The sequence below is a fragment of the Acomys russatus genome, chromosome 1, assembly GCF_903995435.1.
Source record: "Acomys russatus chromosome 1, mAcoRus1.1, whole genome shotgun sequence".
Lineage (NCBI taxonomy): Eukaryota > Metazoa > Chordata > Mammalia > Rodentia > Muridae > Acomys > Acomys russatus.
In genome coordinates this window covers 112,815,342-112,838,889 of record NC_067137.1, presented here as the reverse complement: position 1 = coordinate 112,838,889, position 23,548 = coordinate 112,815,342, and the positions used below count along the sequence as shown (strand labels likewise).

Sequence of the window (23,548 nt, the reverse complement as noted above, 5' to 3'; positions counted from 1 at the left end):
AATGTCCTTAACTCTCTCTGTGAAGAATGGTCTGGAAGGCCACACCTTCATTTGTACTTCCACTTTGTTGCTTGAAGCTTGTCACGTGATCACCTCTCCAAGGGAGACTTGGAAATGCTTTGTCGACTGAGAAGATCGCAGACTCAAAAGCTGGAATTCTGGGAGGAAAGGGAAGGAGATGGACAAGGGTACTAGGGCAGCACTGGCCACAGTCGACTCCATCATCTTCCAGCATCCCTGGGTACCCTCTTCCCCTCCATCATCTCCCAGCATCCCTGGGTACCCTCTTCCCCTCTGCTGAGACCTGGTCATGTTCCTCATAGGGAAAACAACAAGGCTTCACTCTGGGCTTGTAACCAGGGCTAAGCCCAGCTCACAAGAGGCCATGCCAGCTTCCCGCTAGGTTGGAATGTGCCTGGCTCTTCAGGATTCCATACCTGATTATAAGCCAAGGTCATCGGCTGGACTTGCAAAGTCAAAGAATGTTTCAGGCCGGCCATAACACAACCATGAAGGGCCCAGAGGTAAACCATTCAGAAAGGGTAGGAAAAGCCCGGGGTGAAGGATCCCATTGCATATGTGATAGCAGAGTAGTAAAAAAAAAAATAAGGATTATTATCAGGGGAAGAATGGGAGGGATTAAATTGTTCTGTTACACACACACACACAAACACACACACCTTTTGTTGGATTTTCTAAGTTTTTCTAGTGTAGCAATCTAACGATTTTACAAAGAGAAACATTCTTCCTCTCAGATACACATATGTAATAGTCAGTATGTAAATATTTCTCCACGGATAGTATTGAAGACAAATGAATTATTTGCATGGCGATAAGTGAATAGAACTATTGTTTGTTCACGTATTTGATGCTTCACGTATACAAGGCAAGTGCCGCACTACTGAGCTCCAGAGCTTCGTGCCCAGCCTCCGCCTTACTTTGTATTCTGAGTTTGGGTCTTCCTAAATTGCTCAGGCAGGCCTTCCTTATAGCTGGACCTGCAGGCCTGTACCACCAGGCCTGGCTTAGTAATTAACTTTTAAATACAAATTGAAATTTATATCAAATACACATACACACACACACACACACACACACACACACACACACAGTGCTCAGGCAAGCTTACAATAAAAGGTTAGCTTCCCTCCCCCAGGCCCCTCTCCTTTAAAATCTCCCAGGAAACATCTTCCTTGTGACAGCCCCTAGGCCTTGACCTTCAAGCTCTTGCCTTGCAGAATTGGTGGAGATAGTTCAAATAGCTCATAATACCGGGGCTGGCAACCAACATCGCTTTGCAGAGGGACCCATCAAAGTGGCAGGTGGCACTGCTGGATGTGGCGGCCTGGTTTGGAAGGACTTGGGTAGTTTTGATTCAGCGGGGCTAGAGAGGGGCTGTGAGGCAGAAAGCATTGTGTAACAGCTAAAGAGGGGAGTTTTGGGGCCCAACTGGGCTCAGAACCTGGTTCTGTCACTCACTAAATGGGTGACCTTGTTTCTCCCTGCCTTGGTTGGCAGAGTTTCAAAGTGGAGATCAGAATACTCGGGTTTGATCTAAGTTTCCTAATTTTGACATTTTTATATCTAGGTGTTTGTTTTAGTTGCAAGCTTTTAGACCCCAAGGGCAGGGGTGTCAGGGGCTGGGAAGAGGCCAGCGCAGTGATCGCCTTCCTTGCAGGCTTCTCATTTTCACTTCTCTCTTTCTTTCGCTTGCATCCTTCTTGGTCCTTCTGTTTTATAGCCCAGAGGGTGGTAAGTGGCCCCCACACCACCCATCCATTCCAGGGACCAGCCATACAGAACCAGACTAAAAACTCCAGTTCTGTCTGAATTCTCTAGACAGGTTCTTAGGTTTACTCATGACCCAGTGATCTCATCTTCTGGGTCCCCACTGTCCTAGTCCATGGATCACAACAAGGAGTGATTGTCCCCATATATCCCACCCATGATGCTGCCTGTCTCCTAGAACAGCCAGCTTAGGGAAGAAGATGTGAGGAGCACAACAGGGGTCCCTCAGTGAGCCCAAAGTATGCGGTAGCCTCAGCAACCAGCGGCCCGAAGAAGGCTAGTGTGGATGCTGCGTGTACAACGCTGCTGCCCGGCAGAGTGTCCTTTCCCGGGAAGACAGGCGTTGGTTTAGATCTGTGCACAGACTGCAAAGCCTGGGCCTAGAGCTGCACCAGGCCACTGTGTGCGTGAGGATATTGTACCAGCACTCCCTGAGGCTGGATGAGGAAGAATCCATTCAAGGTTCAGCACGTGGGATAGCACCATAGAGGACTTCAGTCCCCTGCTGAGCCTCCCAGTGGCCCAGCAACAACGATCCCTCACTCACCACGGGGTAGCAGAAGCCTGCCACCTTGGGCCATGTGTGGTGGCTCACACCTATTATTCTAACGCCCTGAAGGCTCCAATAGAGAGACTGTCATGAGTTTGAATCCAGCCTGGGCTACCTAGTGAAATCAAGGCTAGCTTTGGTTTTAGAGTGTGACTCGGAGCATCAAAGCGGAGCCATAGGAACGAGATGTTGGGCAGCTACAGAGTCGGGCCAGCAGCAGTTCCTGCCTTCCTCTAAGCTCTAACTGGGGTCATCACCCACATCACCAGCCTAAGTAGTTGTGGGTGTAAGCATCTGCCCAGGGCATGCCAAGACTGAGAGGGCTTCATTCCAGAGAGGAACTGGGAGCCGGCGGGGCGGCCGGGGGAGCATGTGACCATTGGCTTCTGCTATGCCCCTGCCTCTGGTCAGGCAGCCCTGTCTTGTGCTAATAAATGCAAGATCTTCCTGTCCCAACTGGAGGAAACCGTGATACTTCTCACCTTCCCATCACAGTTTGTAGTCTTTACATTCACACTGATGTCACTTTCCAGTTGGCACGCAGAAGCTGTGAATGGGAAGCCCAGGGTTACTGTTGCTCTGTTCTTTGAAGTGAACATAGCCAGCCGGCCATGTCTTTGTTCTCCATAAGGACCTGTTCTGCCTGCATCACCCGCGCCCCCACTCCCCCACCCATCTCCCCAACCACTCCCCTGTCTGGGGCTGCTGTCCTAGATACAAACCCATCTCAGTGTGCCTGGCACTTCCCCGGTTTTGGCTCCTAATGCCATGCTAGGATGCCCTTAGTCCTGTGCAGACAGGGACAGTGGGTCACTTTTTTTTAATATAAAAAGATTTATTTATTCATTATGTATACAGTATTCTGCCTGCATGTACACCTGCACACCACAAGAGGGCACCAGATATCATTATAGATGGTTGTGAGCCACCATGTAGTTGCTGGGAATTGAACTCAGGACCTTTGGAACAACAGACAGTGCTCTTAACCTCTGAGCCATCTCTCCAGCCCCCCTAGGGGGTCACTTTCATGGCTGCACAAGAACACTGATATCCGAGAGGGACTTGTAGATTTCATTAAAGACAGGTGGGTCCAAAATGCAAGTTAAGTGCGTGTGAGTATGCATGTGCAAGGCAGTCTCCATTTTTAAGAGTGACTGAATGCAGAGGTCAAGCTGATTCGTGCTGTTGGGCCTGTGGAGCTCTGTTCTTGAGTGACAGCTCAGCAGGACAGTCTTTCTTCTAGGACTGCAGTAACCCCAGAAAGCAGGTGCTCTGGAAGGGCCCTACTGATGCTCTTGCTCTGAAGGGGCTCAAGCGTCCTGACTGTGGTCCCTTTCCCAGAGAGGGCCAGCACCTGGTGACAAACTAGACTACCATTGCTTCCAGGCGAGGCTCCGTGTCTGCTCACAGGGAGCTTGTCTGAGGCTGCTGGGGGATGAGCAAGTAGTGCTCCCACCTTCCTCACACCAGGGCATGATGTGAGCATCCCCTTTCACCCAGATGTTGCACGGTAGCTCCTCTCTTACCATTGGGGAGATGTGAGGCTTCAGAGACCTTGCCTTTGTGTGTCTGCTCTCTCCCAGTTCCTGTAGGGCAGGGTAGTGGTATCTTAAAATGGCACGCCTTCTGTCTGGCTCTATCCCATTGGCCGGAACTCAACCATGTGAGTCCACCCATCTGTGTGGGAGGCTGGGAAATGGATGTGTCCACAGGGAAAAGGATCTGTGCAAGCTCACAGTAGTCTTTGCCACCACGTATGTTATCATCCACTTTGCACTCTAAAAGGATCCAGTGGCAGTGTCTCCCCCATCGGTGATTGTCTCTCTGGTTTCCAAAGCAAGATTCTGTAAGGACACTAGGTCTTGTAAAGAAAAGTCTGGCCTCAAATGGACTTGGTTTGAGTAGGGTTACAGCAGTGTGTGTGTGTGCATGTATGTTTGTGTGTGTGTGTATGAATATGTGTATATGTGTGTACACACACGTGTATATGTATGTTTGTGTGTATATGTGTGTATGCATGTGTATGTATATGTGTGTCTGTGTGTATGTGAATGAGGGCATGCATGTATGCCATCACACACATGTAGAGAGGTTAGAGGTGTCAGAATTTCCCTCTACCTTGTTTGTTTTTCTCTACTGCCTATGCCAGGTTGGCAGGCCTATTGACTTCTAGGAATTCTACTCCACCTCCTATCTTCCTGTAGGAGTATTGGGATTGCAGACCCATGTTATAGTGTCTGGCTTTACATAGGAGCTGGGGACTTGAACTCAGGTCCTTGTGCTTACGTGGCAAGCACTTTACCACTAATCCACTCCCCTCCCCCCCCAACCAAGCCCCATAAAATTTTTGCAAGATCTATTAGGACTTTAAACACATTGGTCATAAACATACACGAGAAGGGAGAATATGCTACACATCCTGAACTTACTACATCTTTCTGGAAAGAGGCATCTGAGCGAGTGAGCACTCCGTAGGAGGTGGTCTCTATGGGACCATGGTGTGGTCCCACCAAGTTCAGTCCTTTGGTGGATCGTCGTGTCTGAGGCCCAGAGGACGAGTCTTCATGGGGTGAAGAAGCCATATGTTGCTGTGACAAAACACCTGAGAAACGCAGCTCAAAAGCGAAGCACGGGACTCTGGTTCTGTCAGAGGTTACAGTCTGTGGTGGCTCTGTCTTGATGCTTCGGACCGGTAGGGAGGCAGAATTTCATAGCAGGATCATATGATGGAGGGAGCCACCTACTTTGTGGTGTCCAGAAAGCAAGAAGAAAGAGAAAAGGGTCAAGGTTCTAGTTTTCTCTTCAAGAGCACGTCCTTGGTGAATTAGCTTCCTCCACGCAGTCCCTGCTTCTTCCTAAGGCCTGTCTCCTTCCGGTGGCACCATCAGCTGGCACCCAGCTCAAGCCATCGGATCCTTCTGTGTCTTCCCTTTTTCCTTCCTTCCCACCTTCTTCCTGTCCTCCCCTCCGCTCCCTGCCCTGCCTCCCCTCCCAACACTTTCCTCTTCCTCCTTTTCACTCATTCTTTGAGAAAGAGTCTCACTCTGTGGCCTTGAACTTGTGATCCTCCTGCCTCAGCCTCCCAAGTGCGGGACTCACAGAAGTGAGCTGATGTGCCCTCCCAGCCAGTCTTTCTTTTTAAACTTGTTAAAGAGAGCCTGTGAGGACAGAGTCCACATTTGTAGTCCTCGGCGTCTGCTCCCTGCACGACTTTATGAATGACTGTACAGTGCCACATGTGCCTGGGTCATAGCTGGACACTTTGGGGCAGTTGGCCTACACTGGGCCTGTTGCCCATGCCTGCCCATCCGGCCAAATGTACAATCTCTGTTTGTCTGCTTAGGGTTTTTATGGCTGGCTGGCGGCACCGGCCATAAATCAAGGTGGTCTGAGGGTTAATGCTGAGCTTCGACAGAGTCACTCTTAGGGAAAACTGGACTGGGTTTTTTTTTTATTTGAGCTACAGGCACTGGTCCTATATACATATATAGCTTAAAATTTAATTTGGTGTGTAATTGGGACTAGCTCTTTGGAGCTCTGGGTTATGTGTTTTGGAGCAGCTGAGAAACAGGGGCCAGGCAGGGCAGGACATGGTATGTTAATTGGTGGCCTCTGGGACCTGTGAGAGAATTGGATCTAAGCCTCCAGTTGGAAGGAGCTTGGCAGTTTTATTTGAGTCTGAGGGGGCATGCATACAGAGACAACTGCGTTGCACCAACTGGAGCAGGTTATCCTCTGCTTTGTCGCCTGTGGATGTGGTCCCCAGCATGCAGGAGGGACAGAAGATAGAAGGCAGCAGAGCATCCTGAGAGACGGTGTGTGGACTTGCCTGCACCCTTGTCTGTGGTATTTCTGTGCTGCTTGGCCTGTGGTCCCTACGAGGGTTTCACATTTTATTACCAGCCTCGATAAAAGGGACTTGGGTCAGAGCAAATATTCACGGAGGGGGGAAAAAAAACCAAAGGAAATTAAATGCAAAATCATGACTGGTGAGAAACCACACGGAGGCCTTGACTTTAATACTGCCAGAGCCATTTGGGGAAGTGGTCCCCAAGAGTCGGAACCAAAGGACATTGGCCTGGTATTCCCAAAGCCTGGCCTCTCTCCTGTTTAAAAAGAAATTGCCATTTAATTTGTTTCTGAGTTTTATTTCTCAAGTGAACCAGCATGGGGCCCGGTAATGAGGTTGTGTTTCTGGGAGGTGTTGAAAGACGGGGAGAGGAGGGAAACCACGGAGCAAGGCTGAGTCTCATCTGGGGCGGGTATAAACCTCTTCAAGTGGCACGGGCTCTCGAGCAGTCAGCACGTGGAGCATAAGAAGGAGGTGGGGGTGCTTGGGGGGGCTGTTGCTCATACGCTGAAATGGGCAGGAGTTGCCACTGTGTGACACCGTGGTCCCTAGTAAACCAGGCAAGGGGCCCAAGAGAGGGAAGCCAACCTGAGCCAAGGGAATGAGGAATTGTGTCTGTGGTGATTCTCAGGGTCTCTGATGTAGTCGTGCATCGTATCTAAGGGGTTTGGTTCTGGGAGCCCCATCAGTACCAAAGTAGTTAGAATCTCAAGTCCCTTGTATAAGGTGGTCTAGTGTTCCCATGGGACAAACACAGCCTCGTGGTCTTTAATCATCTCTAGCTGGCATGTAATACCTAGCACCCTGTATGTGGGGTCTATGCCTGCAGTTGTTTTACTGAGTTGTTGTGTAGGCAAGAAAAAAAAAAACCCTGTTCATGTTCAGGGTACATGGAATTTAAAAAAAAAAAAAATGCTTATTTGTCACTGTGATTGAATCCAAAGCTGCAGAATCAGAGGACATACTGCGTGTATGTTTAAGTGAGAGATTTCTGGTCTAGGGAGCATCAGAGCAAACCTGGTGATTGTCTCTGACAGGGAGAATCTTTGTCTGTTATCTGGTGCCGAGCCAGCTATTTGTGCAGAATTCCATGATTTGTGGCAAACAGTGGCTGGGTGCAGGTGTGGGCTCACCAGCATCTCACCACCCTACCTGAGGTCCCTGTCCTTCCAGACAGTGAAGAGTATTTCAGGAGCCTTGACTTCCAAATCGCCCTCTCACAAGCTCTCCATTCTACCCTGCCTGGCTGCCAACTCATTTTGTAAAAATACCTGAGGGTCCACTAGGATGGCTAAGGGAAGGCCAAGCCTAAGGTCTGCCCCTATCTTAGCCTGATGCTGCCAGCCACGAGCACTGGTGAGTCCCAGCCACAAGGCCTGGCGGAGTCCTTTTCCTTGAGTGTCTCTGGTGCACCTGACATGCGTAGGCGGGATCATTTCCCGGCAGCCTCAAGAGGGAAGCACTGCCTCTATAGACATTGGTCCTCTATTCAGGGTGGACTGCAGCAGCAGCACTGTGTGTGTGTGACACTTATGATGTGCCCAGCCTTAGCACTGAGTCTGGGATCCCATTCAGGTCTTGCTCTAACTGGCCCATCCCGCTTTCCCTCTTGTTACCTTCTTCCCTGCCCCCCCCACCCCCACTGAACCTAACACCTTGCATAACAAGAGGCCTCTCTCCCGGATGGGGTAAAGCCCTTGGGTGGTGTTGTAAGGACACAGCACTAATAAATTTGATGCTTCCAATTTCCTGAAGTAGGCTTTTTCTTTTCTAAGATTTCTTTCTTTCTTTCTTTCTTTCTTTCTTTCTTTCTTTCTTTCTTTCTTTCTTTCTTTCTTTCTTTCTTATGTATACAATGTTCTGTCTGCATGTACACCTTCAGGCCAGAAGAGGGCACCAGATCTCATTACAGATGGGTGTGAGCCACCATGTGGTTGCTGGGAATTGAACTCAGGACCTCTGGAAGAGCAGTCAGGGCTCTTAACCTCTGAGCCATCTCTCCAGCCCCTGAAGTAAGTTTTATGGTCTCTATTGCACTGACAGGAAAATAGAAGCCACAAGAGCTAATCTGACTTCATCTAGGGTCACGCCGAGGGGGCAGAGCTTTCCCACTCACTGAAACTCATCTATGTTGCATTGGAGCAAGTTTGTGATGAGCAGTCACCTCAGAGCACTAGCCCCACCCAGGGCTTGCATCTATTTATTTATTTATTATATAAATTATATAATAAGCTTATTTATTTATTATATAAATTATATAAAATAATAATTTTTATACAGTGCTCTGCTTGCATAGAGGGCATCAGACCATGTTATACTGTTTGTAGATGGCTGTGTGCCACCATGTGGTTGCTGGGAATTGAACTCAGGACCTCTGGAAGAGCAGTCAGTGTTCTTAACCTCTGAGCCGTCTCTCCAATCCCTAGGGCTTGCTTCTTCAGCACTGCTGACATGATGGACCCAACGAGTCTGTGTTGGGGAGCTTGTCCCGGGCATCATGGGATACTGAGCAGTTCTTGTTCCTGGGAGTGGTCATCTTGGCTGATTATAGTGACCAAGAGCCACACCTGAAGGATTCTGAACCTTGTCCTGTTCCTGGGCATGGCTGAGGGGACACCATCAGAAAGGAGATCCGGGCCACTGAGACGCAGCTTGGTGAGGAGCTGGTGCCATGTTGGTTTTATGAGTGTGCACCAGAACCCCCAGAAGTTCCTAGGCGTAGGTGAGCATCATTCCGGAGCCAACGTGTGTGAGGCTTGCTACCGGGATCGCACTGAGTGGACCCAGCACGTCAGCTGCCTGAGCCTCACACTCCTTGTCTGTGGACTGGGTAGTTCCAGGCCAGATTTATAGAAAGCATGGGCTTTTGTAGATGAGAGTACTTTTACCAGGAATCATGGCCTCTACCACCAGCTAACTTTAAAATAAAAATCCTTGTTGGGGGCTGGAGAGATGGCTCCGAAGTTAAGAGCACTGTCTGCTCTTTTAGAGGTACTGAGTTCAGTTCCCAACAACCACATGGTGGCTCACAGCCATCTATAATGTTATCTGGTGCTCTCCTCTGGTGTACAGGTGTACATGCAGGCAGAGCACTGTATAAATAATAAATAAATCTTTAAAAGAAAGAAGAAAAACCAGAAGACACTGAGAAAAAAATCCTCCCAAACACCAGGCTCCACAATTCCCATCTCTATTCCTCTGTAGCAGCCTCTGGGACAAGGGAAGCTGGTTTGTGTCTTCCAAGTGGCACTGCAGGTCTTGCCACTGAACTCCATCCTGTGCCAGCCCAGTTCAGTCCCTCCAGCTGCCCTATATAGCACACTCAGGACACGGGGTAAAACAAGGGCATTGTAGCTAGTCTCCTTTTATCTCCTTCCTTCTGTCCAGTGGCGCCTCTGGTCTCTAATCCTGTCACCTCCCCACCCCCACCCCAAATATTTGGATCCATAGCCTTCACCTCTCACCCCTGCCCAGGGACCTCTCAGTGAATCAGATTCTTCCCACTCACAGGAATTCACCAATAAAGACCCCCACGTTCTGTTCTTCATCAGAAGTGCTCAGGGGTGAATGAGTAAGTGACTCTTGCCTGGTACTGCCTAGCCACCCTCAGCTGCTATTCTCATTGTATTGGCTTAAATGACAAGTAAGCCTGAATTTATGGGCCCGAGGAACTGTGGGAAAGTCAGATGGCCTTAGGGCAGTGTTTCTCAACCTGTGGGCAGCCTCCCATCCCTGGCCAACCCTGGCAAACCTCCGTCTCTAAAAATGTCTACATTCATAACAGTATCAAAATTACAGTTGTGAAGTAACAGTGACATAGTTTTACATTTGGGGTGACCACAGCATGAGGAACTGAATGAAAGGGTCGCAGCATTAAGAAGGTTGAGAACCACTGACTTAGGGGCTATGGTGAAGTGTCCTGAGCTCTTAACTTCTGTGTCTTTCCCACAAGTCTGGCATATCCATTAGCATTCTCTGCATCGCCTGAAGACCAAGAAATCACCTGTGTGTAGAGAGAATATCTTGTGTATTTTGTGGATGCACTGTAGGTCAATAAAACCAACCAACCAACAAACAAACAACCCTATGGCTTATATGGAAGAGTAGATAGAAGGTGGGACATCTGGCAGGCAGGAAAGATTCTGGGATTGAGCCAGGCTTGGGAGATTTGCCTGGGAAGATGTGAGGGGGACAGATACATGGTACCTGAGCGGAGGTAACCAGCCATGTGACAAAATGTAGATTAACATAAATGTAGATTAGCAAAATGTAAATTAGCATGTTAGCATAAAATGTGGATTAGCATATTTTAAGTTATGAGCTAGTTAGAGAAGAGCCTAGCTATATGGCCTAGGTAGAATCTCATGAGTCTTTTTTTCAGGAACTTAGGGCCGGGAGGAAAATAACCACCACCACACCTGTGATTATCTCTTCTTCCAAGATGCAGGCTGTCTAACTGCTGAGCAGGTGATGTGCGTATTTCCAGGCCCCTGCCTCAGCGGGCCTGAAGGTCTTGAACAGGGTTTGGGGCCATAACTCAGTTGGCAGATTGCTCGCTAAGCATGCATGAAACCCTGGGTCCTGCCTCTAGCATCAAGGAGAGGTGAGGTCAGAATGCCTGTTCTCTCAGTTCAAGGTCATCCTGGGCTACATAGGGACCCAAGGAATCTTGTCTCAAAAGAAAAAAGTCTTGGGCTGGAAAAATGACTCATCTGTTGTGAGTGCCTGTCTCTCACAGAGGACTGTAGTTTGGTTTCCTGTACCCTAGTCAGGTGGCTGTCAATTGCCTACTACTCCAGCTGTGGGAGAAATACTCATATGTGCACTGACACTACCCATTAAAAAAAATGATGTCTTTTTAAAAGTTTTTAATGGAGCTCAGAAACTAGCATTTTCATTGTTACTACAGAGGCTCTGTCAGTGAGCATAGGCAGTATTTTGAGAAACTGAGTCATGCCTGATCACACTGAAATTATTTAAGTGAGGAGCTACGTGTTAGCTGTGAGGGCATGTAGCATGCTTCTGTGTATGTTTTCTCTGGGCACAGTGAAGTTTAAAGAGATTTTTCATTTTCTCTGTACTTTTAAAATTTGATAATGATTGCATAATTTTTTTATAAGTAGCAAACGCCATCAAGTTTTCCCCCTAGGCTGGGAAGAACACAAGTATCACGGAGGAAATGCTATGTTTGTAATAAGTTTTAAAGAAATATGACCATAGAGACCAAAAAACCACACGCATGAAGGAATCTTTTTATTTTAATTATTTCGTTTATATTTTGAGATTAATATAGTTACATCATTTCCTTTTTCTGTTCCTCCCTCCAAGCTCTCCCATATATCCCCTTGCTTTTTCAAAATCATAGCCTCTTTTTCCATTAATTGTTGTTGCATACATATATGCAGAGAAGGGGGGAGGGGGGAGAGGGGAGGAGGGAGGGAGGGAGGGAGGGAGGGAGGGGAGAGGAGAGGAGAGAGATTCCTGAGTACATAAAACAACTTTCTCAGTCTCTATAGTGTTGCTCGTATGTGTATTTTCCGGGCTGACCATTTGGCACTGGATAACTGGTGTGCTCTTTCCTGGGGAACACCATTTCTCTCCCTCTCAGCATCCCTTAGTTGTCTGTAGTTTCTTGTGTCCGGTTGAGGCCTCCTGGGCTCCCCCTATGTGCCCCCCCACCCCCGGCCCTGACACCCACGTTGAGTGTCTTTTGTTATTATTGTCCTTGTTCTGCTCATGTTTAGGCCGCAGGGGCGATGGTGAGACTTTACGGGAGTAGCTTCTCACATTCCTAGGAGACAAGATTTGACAGCAAACGCCTTGATCCTCTGGTTCTTACAGTCTTTCCGCCCCTTGTTCGGCAGTGTTCCCCGAGCCGTAGGTGCGGGAGTGGCTTGTAGACGTGTCCATTGGGACTGGACTCCAACCATCCTGCATTTTGGTCAGTTATAGGTTTTGTCTCCTTGGTTAGGGCTGAGGACCACACTTATATCTGAAGGAATTTGTTTTAACTCTCATAATGTGCCCTTTTCTCAGTGGCTCCCAGGTCCTAAGCCTGCCTCCCCCTGGAGGCCTGCAGAAGAGGGCACACCTTCCATTTTCAGAGAATCTGTTTTTTTGCAAAGCAAGAGGCAGAATTACACCTGGGAATTTGGGCCTGTAGCCTTGAGCTAGACAGCGGGGCCTCCCCTGTCTCCTGTCCCTCCTTTGCCTAATCTTTGGGGTCCTGGGCCTGAGGTTCTCCCTCTGCCCCACTGCCTGGTTTTCCTGCACCCTCGTTGGCCAGGCAGAGTTGAGATGGCAATTTTACAGTGCTGTTATTACTTCATTGTTGCCCACATTGGGCCCCACAGCCACTCTGTGAGCAGGCCAGACCTTTCCAGGGAAACGGTTTCCTACACCTTTACAATGTGAGAGGAAAAAAGGGGCCGTTAGATTTATGGAAACTATATAAAGTTTATGGAGTCTTGGCAAGCCAGAAGTAGGAATGCCTGCAGGATGGGGGTGGGCGGGGGGAGTGCATTTTAAGATGGAGACTGCCATGTAAGTGCAGTGGGCGTCTGTCGAGACACTAGATTAAAAAAAATCGCTAGGTTTGGTGTGTGCTGTGTGAGCCTGGGGCCAGGGAAAGTGGTCGGGAGGCAGCAGCTGCCAGGGATGGTCCCTGGGAGATCTCATGCATTCCTAACAGTGTTCCTCTGAGGTAGGCATGGCTGTCCTCATCCATAGAGTGTGGGGTTGTACAGGGCGACATGAAGTGGTTGTGTTGGGCAGGCTAAAGTTCCCTCAGACTCTCTTCTGTATATTGAGTGACGTGTCCCAGCTTTAAGCATTGAAAATATGGTCTTCGTATTCTATATCGGTTCGGAGCTTGTCTGTTATTTGTGACTGTGGCTGGCTGTCCCCTGCTAGCCATCAGTGGTCGCCATACCTACCCCTCCCTGTAGAAGATGATTTATGCTCAGGTTTGCCTAAGGTATTGGGGGAAGAGGCAAAAGCCACCTCAGAGCAGGGTGTGAATACACAACTGTTGCCTTCTGGAGTCCCCTTGTGTCCCACTTCTCCTGTAGGACCATATGACATACAAAGTCACCTCGCCCCATCTCTGTCACCCTGAGCACTTCTAACCCATTTCCCTTTTCATTTGTACCTTGTGGGTAGCTTTGTTTCTCCCTCGTACCTGTTTGTGAATTCTTGGAGGTGCCGATTCCACAGATGCTTAATTCTAAGTTGATAGTTTTGCCCACAGGGCCTGGCATCCCTCCAGCGTCTAGTAATTCTTGTATAAATATCCGCTGGGAGCATGGAAGGGTGAGTGGATGGGCAGATCGACGGCTGAGTGGGTAAGTGGATGCCATGTTGGGCAGGTGGGTGGTAGACAGACAGACAGATGGAGGGATGGTACAGTCCATGGTTGGATGGACAAATGAGTTGAGGAGGATGTGTGGTTGTGGATGGGGAGGGCAGGGCATGTGTGGACCAACAGACACCCACACTCACGTTTGCACTGCCACATGCAGTTAAGCTGTGAGATCTCTCTCAGCCTTCTTACTAAATGCTTTTCAGGGGCCTACACTTTGCCCTCTCTGAGGCCAGCTGGAGAGGCGAGCCTGGGGTGTTTGAATGTATGTGTGTGTAAATACTTTACAACCCCCATAAACTCTTTTAAAGGCAGGTGGGGGTGAAAGTATACACTCAGGCAGCCTTTGGGGAGGGCAGTTTGGAAGTGGCTATTAAAATTTTAAATGTGCCTACCACTAAGACCCCGCAGCCCCGCCTTGGAGCTGTCAAGGATGAGAAATACATTCACAGGCTTGTGCACAATGCTGTGTGCCGGGGTGCTGGTGCAAGGCTGCACACTGAGTCATCACAATGTCCATTGAACAGGGGATGACAACCCATAAGCGCCCTGTGACACTCCAGCCACCAGGGAGAACAAAGTAGATCAATGTTCAGAGGTGGACAGTTTTCAACTGGCGCTTGACATGGGACACTTTCTCAGAAGTCCCTGGGACTCAGCCATCTCAGCAAGTGCCTCCTTGTCCCTGCTGTTATTTCTGCCAACTTTTCCTTTCCCTCTTGAGGAAGCACAGCCTTCTGGGATTCGATCTTTAAATCTCATGCCTGCTTGGCAGTGGCCTTCTCCTTCAAAAAAGCAGACAGGTGAGAGAGAAGCAGCTACATGCAGAATTACCGTCTGCTGGCTCTTCAGTTAGTTAAAAAGCACCAAAGGCACAATATTAAAATCTGATTTATGGGTGGCACTATCTACCTAATAATGTGGCCAAGAGCCAAAAAAGCACTGTAGTCATTATGGAAAAGCAAAGCATCCCCCCCTCACCCCTGGCAGCAGACAAACTGGCTCTCATTTTCCTGCTGAAGGTGTATAAGATATTTGTCGGCATATAAGATGTTTGTCGGCCTCCACTGTATGTTCTTCTTCTACTGTGCTGAAATCCAGAACTTGGTAATCTGGGAGTAAATTAAGAGTTGTCTGGCTCAGAATCTCAGGAAAGTTTCCTGAGAGGAGGTGTGGTGGCTGGACACGGAGGTGGCAGCCACCGAAGGCCACCATGCATCAAGATGTAGACTCTAATGTTATACTCCTCAGAGGAACGCCATCTAGTCTTTGATGGGACTGGGGGGTGGCTAAGACTACAGTACTTAGGACAGAAGGGAAGAAAGCATAGGATGCTTAGCCCCAAGTGTATTCATCCATAAAGTGTGTGTGTGTGTGTGTGTATGTGTGTGTGTGTGTGTGTGTGTATAAAATATTTGTGTGTGGGTGAGTATAAAATTTGGGTAAGCCAGGAGTGGTGGCTCACGCCTTTAATCCCAGCACTCGGGAGGCAGAGCCAGGCAGATGGATCACTGTGAGTTCGAGACCAGTCTGGTCTACAAAGCAAGTCTAGGACAGCCAAGGCTGCACATAGTAACTTTGTCTTGAAAAAAAAAAAAAACCAAAACCAACCAAAGCCCAAAACAAAACAGAAAACATGTGTGTAGATAGGTATGTACCCACCCAGGTGTGCACATATGGAGGCCAGAGATTTTTCGGTATCTTCTTCTATCACTCTCTACCCTATTGTTTGAAGCAAGGTCTCTCAGTGAACTTGAAACTTGCTGTACCATCTAGACTGGCTTTTACATGGGCACCAGGGACTTGAACTCAGATCTTCACGCTTACAGAGCAAGCATTTCACCCACTAAGCCATCTCTCCAGGCCCTGCTCAGTGAATTTTTTTTAAATAAGTCATTGTTGAGGTTACAGGTTATCACTGGGAGAGCTGGAACTGAGCCCACACTTTCTATCCCCAGGGCAATAGCTGATGTTGGAAGGTCCAGCGGGCGATCCCTGGCTCTGCTGTTTTCTCATTGCAGAAGGCCCCTGGATCCCTTCTGAGTCCCATTTTGTGCATCCTTAGGTACTTTCTCCTTAGCAGAGGTATTGGAAGGCTCACAGTTTTATGAACAACGAATGGAACCAGTCCAGAACATAACTGATGCATGATGGTGCCCTGCCCAATGAGCGCTTCTCAGTAAGAAGCTCAGTGGGGGAAGCACTGTCCCCTGCAAGAAGGGATCCATGGTTTAGGTGCTCGCGGAACCTTCTGTTCTTAGCTCTAAAAATAAGAGCTACAAAGCTGGGCACCAGAACTCTGGAGGCCGAGGCAGGAGGATCCTAGACAATGTAACAAGACTCTAGCTCAAAAACATTTGCAAAGAAAGACAACTGTATTGACCATGATGTGTAGGAAACCCAGGTTCCCTCTGTCAACTTGGGAGCGGGGGGGGGGGGGGGGGACCCTGATCCTCAGCTTGCTGAGCGGAAGTCAGGGTGGGAGGAAGGCCAGATTACAGGATGCTGAAAAGTGACGAGAGATCTGACCCTCAGCCTGGGAGATTATTTCTCCAACACCCACCCCATTCTGGAGCTCCCATCCCAGTTCCGAACCATCTGCTCCATCCCAGCCTGTCCTGCCTCTCTGGAGGCACGCAGGGATTGCCCACTATATGTACTCTACTACGTCTGGATTTCCCTGGGTTCTGGGTATCCTAATTCTGGTCCTTACCCTTGCATGGCAGGGGCTTTACTCAGTGAGCCATTTCCCCATCCCATGGCTCTATGCCCTTGCCTTAGGCAGCTGTGTCTTGTGTGAGCTTTGTGCTTTGCACCAGAGTGCATTCGTCTTACAGCCAGGTGGGTGGGCACTCTGAATCAGTCTGAATTCATGAGGTACTTAGAAGCCCAAGCTTGGGCTGGAAACTGGGATTCGGTGCTATATAAACCCCTGGTGGCCCCTTCTGAGAAGAATTCCGCTCATGCCGGGGACCCTGCTGGGGTCCTTGTGCCATCTGTCTATATGGAGTTTCCCTGGGAAGGGAGGGCAAACGTTTGCCCGGTGTTTCTTCTGTGCCCTGGTTAATGGCATTTCTTTATTTTCAGTCGAGAGGGAAAATGTGCAGAAGAGGACTTTCACAAGATGGATAAACCTACACCTCGAAAAGGCAAGTGGGGGGGCAGGGGTCTGGGAGCTGGTGACTGGCGCGTTTACATATATTCACTTGCAACTACACTGACGGTTCTATACAATGGCAGGGAGGATGCAGGGCCCTCCCTCTCCCACTTCTTCCCCCTGCCCCTCTCTCTGACTTTGTGTAGTATGTGGGCATGTCTGTGTTCATGTATGTAAGCATCTAGAAGTGAGAGGACAGCCGCAGTGTCAATCCTCGCCTTCCACTTTGTTGACACAGGGGTCTCTTCTCCACTTCTGTATACACCAGACTCGCCATCCCATGAGCCTCTGTTGATTTTCCTATGTCCACCTCCCATCTCGACCTAGGTGCACTGGGATCACAGATGCATGCTTCCACATCTGGGTTCTGGCTGTTGGAACTCTGGTTCGCATACTTGTGTGGCAGCAGTTTTGTGCACTAAATCATCTCCTCATGCCATGGCTCTGCATTTGAGTCTTTAATGTGTGTCTTCTCACAGCTGTCCACTCTCTGTGTAGGGAGCACAGAGTGCAGACATAGCTGTTCTACAATTCCCAGTGTAGCTCGGGAGGGGAATCCATGAGTAGACGGTGGAAGGTGTTCTGTGTTGAACAATTCCAATGCTTCCGTGGACAAAAGACCCTCACCCTCCTGCTCAGATATATCCAGCTGTCCACAACTGACAATGGTTGTGAGCATCTTTTAGCAAAGCCACGTTACCACCACTGTTGAAGAGCCATGCTCTGCATCAGGCAACCTACTTCATCCCTGCACACTGCCAGGTCTCCTTGACTCCTCCCATAGCCTAAAGTAGAATGTTAGAAGGAAGACACGGGCGCCCAGCCATCCCAAGGCTTTCTTGAGCTCTTCTACGGCTTCTCGGTGGCTCTTCTCTTTCTTTTTCTAAGAGATACTCTATTTTTGTTTTATGTTCATTGGTGTTTTGCCTGTATGCATCTCTGTGTGAGGGAGTCAGAAGGTGCTGAGAACTGAACCCAGGTCCTCTGGAAGAGCAGCCAGTGCTCTAAACTGCTGAGCCATCACCTCAGCCCAGCTCCCTTTCCCTTTATTTCTCATGTTCTTTGACCATGCAACTTTGAGTTAAATTATGTCTGCAAGCTGCTGCTGCGTAGGGATGCAGCATCCAGGCAGCTGATAGCTGCATCCCCAGGCAAAAGAGAGAGAGGGAGAAGGGAGGGGCGAGTAGGTGAACAATATTCAGCGAGTAGAGAATGCAAGCTCTCCTTGCATGGGAGGCTGGACCTGTGAGCCCCGAGAAAGCAGGGAAGTGCCCCCCACCTCCCCACCCCCAACTGAAGTGGTTCACTTTTACACTTGACCAAATTCTGAGCTCCATCCCTCCTTCAGAATGGGTGACATGGTGCTCTCACGTCACCCAAGAGCATCTCAGACACTAGAAGGAAAGTGACAAGGAATTAATCACACCTGAAGCATGATAAATCCTTTGCCGGTTGTTTGGAGCGTGGGTACCCTTTTGGTATTGCTCATAAAGCAGTACATTACTGCGGCTTGGGGAGGGCAAAAAAGGAAAGCCAGTCTCCAAACCTGAGCCTGGTAAGCCCCTAAATTAATGCCCGATGCATGTCGGCCTGGCTGAGGGCTCCTAGCAGGGGGTGGGGTTGAACCAAAAAGCCTTTCTCTCTTTATAGTAAAAATAAATACTGAAAAGAGCAGAGAGTCGGGCCACAGATGCCCCAGACTCACCCACTGCTCAGTGCGAACCTCTTTGAACAACCATTTGTCATGTCAGGGACATTCTCCTTGGCCAGGCTTGCCCTTGTCCCTTCTCGGGGGAGAGGGGGCAGGTAGGTAGCAAGTAGCACCCATTCTGAGGATAAATCAGATAGTGCCTGAGATCTCTGTGTAATAAGCAGAGAGAAATTAACAGCCCGCTTCCAGCCCCTGAGACTTTCAAAAACAACCTTTCATGTGCAGGAAAAACCAGGAAATCCTTGGTGAATTGGGCTTAACTACAATTTGAAGGCTGTCAGGAATATTTACTGAGTCTCTGGCTTCTGGAAAAGTTCCTTCATTTACAGAAGGAGTTTGATCATGCAGAAAGCCCTGGGGAGGTGGGGAGTGCCGTGGTTCCCGCCATGGCAGACTCCTGAAGCCCGAGGAATGCTGGGCCAGGGAGTGTTTGGGCTGGCTGGAGTGGTTTCAGTCTTACCCCCTGCCATCCACCCTGGACTCTGGCCAAGGTCGCGTCTGATGCGACTGCAAAGGCCCTTCCAGGAACAGCCGATGGAAATTAGCCTTCGGGTTTAGGTCCCAAGTCAGACTCTACCTGGAAATTTTGTTAGCACGTTCATCAGGGGTGTTGGGGGTCTCTTAAAAAGGAGCAGTGTGCCAGGCCTGGAATGTGCCTGAGGCTGCAAAATTTGCAAAGAAAATACATTGCCTTTTGGTTCAAACTCACTGATGCCCTTGGGGCAATGACTCTGTGTGTGTGTGTGTGCGTGTGTGTGTGTGTGTGTGCGTGTGTGCGCGCGCGTGCACCTGCAGGCAGCCTCGTCCTGTAATTTGGCTAACTGGGGCAGGGGTCTAAGACTCATATAAAGGATGAGGAAATGCCACCTTCCCTAATAAACAGTAAAACACAGGCCCGTCAAGGGGCCAGGGAAGGAAGGAGGCTTTTCCAGAGGAGAAAGTGCTGGCTGAGCTAATAATACTGTGTGGAGAGTTTCCTCCGCCCCTGGCTCTTGCTATGAAGAACAGCCACTGCCCAGTTAGCGAGGGCCATTGCACCTTCATTGTCACTAAGGGTATATGAAACAACCAGTCACCCTCTAACGTGGACAAAGGGAAGAGGGAATTCCTACCAAGGCCACAAGAGCTCAAGAATGCAGGCTTGGGGCCGGAGAAATGGCTCAGTGGTTAGGAGATCCTGAGTTCAATTCCCAGCAACCAAATGGTGGCTCACAACCATCTATTATGTGATCTGATGCCATAATAATAAATAAATCTTTTAAAAAAGGAATGCAGGCTTTTGGTTCCTGTTGCATGAATCTGTTGCATTCATTCCAATGGTTGAAGACTCAAAAATGGGATTTTACCAAATAGCTATGAGATGATCACCTGGCCTCTTTGGGCCTCAGTTTCCCCAAATCTGAAGTGAGAGCTTGCGCTAGATAATTTCCCATGAGCCCTAACATGTGTGCAAGCATGCATGTTTTGATGGGTGTGCATGTATATGGGAAGAAGATGGCTGCATGTGAAGGCCAGAGGTCAGCCGCAGATGTTCTCAGGAGCCACCCATCTTGGTTTTTGAGGCAGAGTCTCTTGGCACGGAGGCTCACTGATTCAGCAACACTAGTTGGCCAGCAAGCTTCAGAGGTCCTCCTGTCTCCACCTTCCGCCATTGGGATAACAAGCATGCATGGCCATGCCCAGCTTTTTGTGTTTTTGTTTGTTTGTTTGTTTGTTTGAAACAGGGCTTCTCTGTATAGCCTTGATTGTCCTGGACTTGCTTTGTAGACCAGGCTGGTCTGGAACTCACAGAGATCTACTTGCTTCTGCCTCCCAGTGTGCTGGGATTACAGGCTGCGCCACCACACCCAGCTTCCATAAGCAGCTTTTTTAACGTGAGCCCCAGGGAGTTGAACCCAGGTCCTCATGCTTGGCAGACAGACAATTTATCAACGGAGCCATTGCCAGAACCCAGAATTCTTTTATGCTCTGGGAGCCTATGAAGGCATGCCACTTCTTTGTCCTCTTAAACGGAAACCTGAATGTGATCCAGGCTTGGTGTCTGAGGTCGTGTTGGAGCAGGGCTACCAAAGCTGCTTACTCAGCCCCCTGCTGCTGCATCTCTTGCACAGCTCTCCATACACCCGCTGGCCAGAGCTCCCTTCCTGGGCCATAGGCTTGTGCCTCCTCCTCAGATGATCCCTCCGCCTGCAAGTTTCTCTCATGAGCAAGAACTGCATCGAGAAATAGCTCTCTTGATCACCCAGGTCATTGACTTGTCTCTTTTCCTCTTGCCCCACAGTGCGACCCGCCTCTAGAAGTTACAGACCTGTTTGTTGATATCCAAGATGGCAAAATCCTAATGGCATTGTTAGAAGTCCTCTCTGGGCGAAATCTGGTATGTGTGTCACAGCAGGGAAAAACTCGTAAAGAAGTACTACCACCAAGGGTTCATTTTCATTTCAGCGGCAGCTTTCTGTCACTGTAACAAAATACCCGAGATAAACGTGTGAAAAGAAGGAAAGGTTTGTTTGGCCTCAGGTCTTCAGAAGTGTCTATAGCCACTTGGTCCTGTTGCTTTGGGCCTGAGAAAAGACAACTCATCAACTCATCATAGACTGTGTAACAGGGAAACTTGCCATCTCATGGCAGCAAAGAGAAAGGGACCAGGGACCCTAATGTTATCTTCAAGTACATAACTCCAAAGATCTAACTTCCTCCCAGCAGGCCCCACCTCCTAAAGGTTCCATTACCAGCCAGTAGCCCGTAGCCTAGTGTGTATAGGCCAATAGCACCTGAAGCCCTTAGTGTGCAGGTCTTGGGGGAGCACCCCAGATGCAACCATGATGCTAGATGTAAATGTATGCAGACATTCAGACAGAGTGTAACTCAGTATTAGGAAATGCTGAAGAATGACATTCTGTTATCACATGAGGTCAGCAGCTAAGAACACTTCCTGCTCTTCCAGAGGACCTGAGTTCTGTTCCCAGCACCCATATCAGGCAGCTCACAATGGCCTGAAACTCCAGCTTCAGGGGATGCAGCGCTCTGAGGACACCTGTACACATGTGACAGACACATATGCATAAATTGGTGTAAAATAAATAAAAATGACATGAGGGGTGGAGAGATGCCTCAACAGAGGTTCAATGCTCAGCAACACATGTCAGACTCACAACCATCTGTAAATCCAGTTCAAGGGGATCTTATGCCCTCTTCTGGCCTCTGTGGGAACTACAACACATGTGGTACACATACACACAAGCACTCATATAGATAAAATAAAAATAAGTGACTTATAAAGAAAATGATTGCTATGAATATATGTAACTGAGTCTATGTTTTTCTTTTATTATTGTTTTATTATTGTGCATCTGTACCCACATGGCAGTATGCATGCAATAGGGTGCACATATAGAGAGGTCAGAGGACAACTTGAAGAAGTTGGTTTTACCCTTCCATTGTGGATTCCTGGAACCAAAGCTAGCACTTTGTTTTTCAACCTGCTGAGCCATCTTGCTGACCCATATCTGTTTCAGTTTGTTGTTGGGTTTTTTTTTTTTAAAGCAAATGTGTTTAAATAGGAAAATAAATAAATGGATGCCCAGTGTTTTCGTTAAGCCTAAGATTAAAACTAGAAGGTTCAAGTCAGCTGACTGAGCACTGTGCTAACTTGAGTGACAGCTGAGAATTAGGGAAAGCCACCCTGTGGTTGCTGGATGAGCTAGGAGCACCAAAAATGTCCCCAGGCATTGTCAGCTGCCCTCCCCCACCCCCCAACCAGGTGGAAAATCCATCTGGTCCAAGATGCCAGTCTTTTGGGCTGGATAAATGGCTTAGCTCAGCCATTAAGGGCGATTGTGGTTTTTTCAGAGTTTGATTCCCAACATCTACATCAGGTGACTCACAACCCCAGGAACTCTGGCCCCAGAGGATCTAAAGGACTCTCCTGGCCTCCAGTTCCCCTGGCATCTGCACCCATGTGTACATACATACATATAAATAAAAGTAAAATTTTAAAAATGCAAGATGTTTAAGTTGAGAAACTGGCTCTAGGCTTGAGTGTTTGGTTTGGTCTTGGTGGTCCTGTCATACCTGTGTGAAAGTGACAGATATAGTCTTCTCTGGACCTGGCTTTAAAAGCACTTCTCCCGGGCTGGAGAGATGGCTCAGCGGTTAAGAGCACTGGCTGCTTGTCCAGAGGTCCTGAGTTCAATTCCCAGCAACCACATGGCAGCTCACAACCACCTGTAATGAAATCTGATGCCCTCTTCTGTCTGATGTTCTCATCTATCATGAAGTCATACATGCAAACAGAGTGATTATATACACAAATAAATACCTTATTTTCCAGTGTAGAAGATAACTGGACATATAAGACGACCCCTAACTTTTCCAGTTAAAATACAGAGTTTGGAATATACTCACCATATAAGACCACTCCTCTTCCAATGCACACCCTTGCAGAAGACTCGGGCACGTGTCTATTTGCAGGTAGGACATAGACAGCCAGGCACTTTATTAAATGCCAGCAGACAGCCAGTGCCAGCCTACACTGCCCTTTTAAGGAGAGCCAATCCACGCTGACATTCTCCTCCTTGAGGTACAGGAAGATGTGTGCAGCTTGCTCCTCCCCACGCAGAGTGGGGAATCGGCCATGGCACCCCCCACCAAAATGCACCCAACATATAAAGCAAGGAGAAGCAAGCTGCAGGTAAGTACCTGGCATATAAGACATCTCCCGACTTTGGTGCTGATTTTTCAGGGGTGGGGGTATTAAAAAATTGTCTTATACACTAGAAAATATGGTAAAATCTTAAAAACCCAAAACCAAAAACCCCACTTCTCACCTAGCCTGGGTGGCACACGCCTTTAATCCCAGCACTCGGGAGGCAGAGACAAGTGGATCTCTGTGAGTTCAAGGCCGGCCTTGTCTACAGATTGAATCCAGGGCAGCCAGGGCTACACAGAGGAACCCTGTCTGAAAAACAAACAGACAGGCAGGCAGCACTACTTCTTGGATCCATGTGGCTGGAACTTGTCACACCCATTTAACTTTCTCACCTGGGCTTTCCCACTCACAAGCCAGACGATGCCCGTGAGTGGATTCAAGGGAGGAGGCTGTGCAAAGCTGCCTGAGGCATTCTCAGCAG

The 23,548-nt window shown here is 48.7% G+C and overlaps 1 protein-coding gene across 2 annotated transcripts in view; it reads left to right on the top strand.

Annotated features, from left to right (window-relative positions):
• Positions 1–23,548, top strand: part of Clmn (calmin) — a 92,975-nt gene that overhangs the window by 46,221 nt on the left and 23,206 nt on the right. For both annotated transcript variants that reach the window (XM_051150967.1, XM_051150959.1), the window contains exons 2-3: positions 16,636–16,697; positions 20,698–20,793. In XM_051150967.1, the coding sequence (XP_051006924.1) occupies positions 16,636–16,697; positions 20,698–20,793 (158 nt within the window). The remainder of the gene's footprint in view (positions 1–16,635; positions 16,698–20,697; positions 20,794–23,548) is intronic.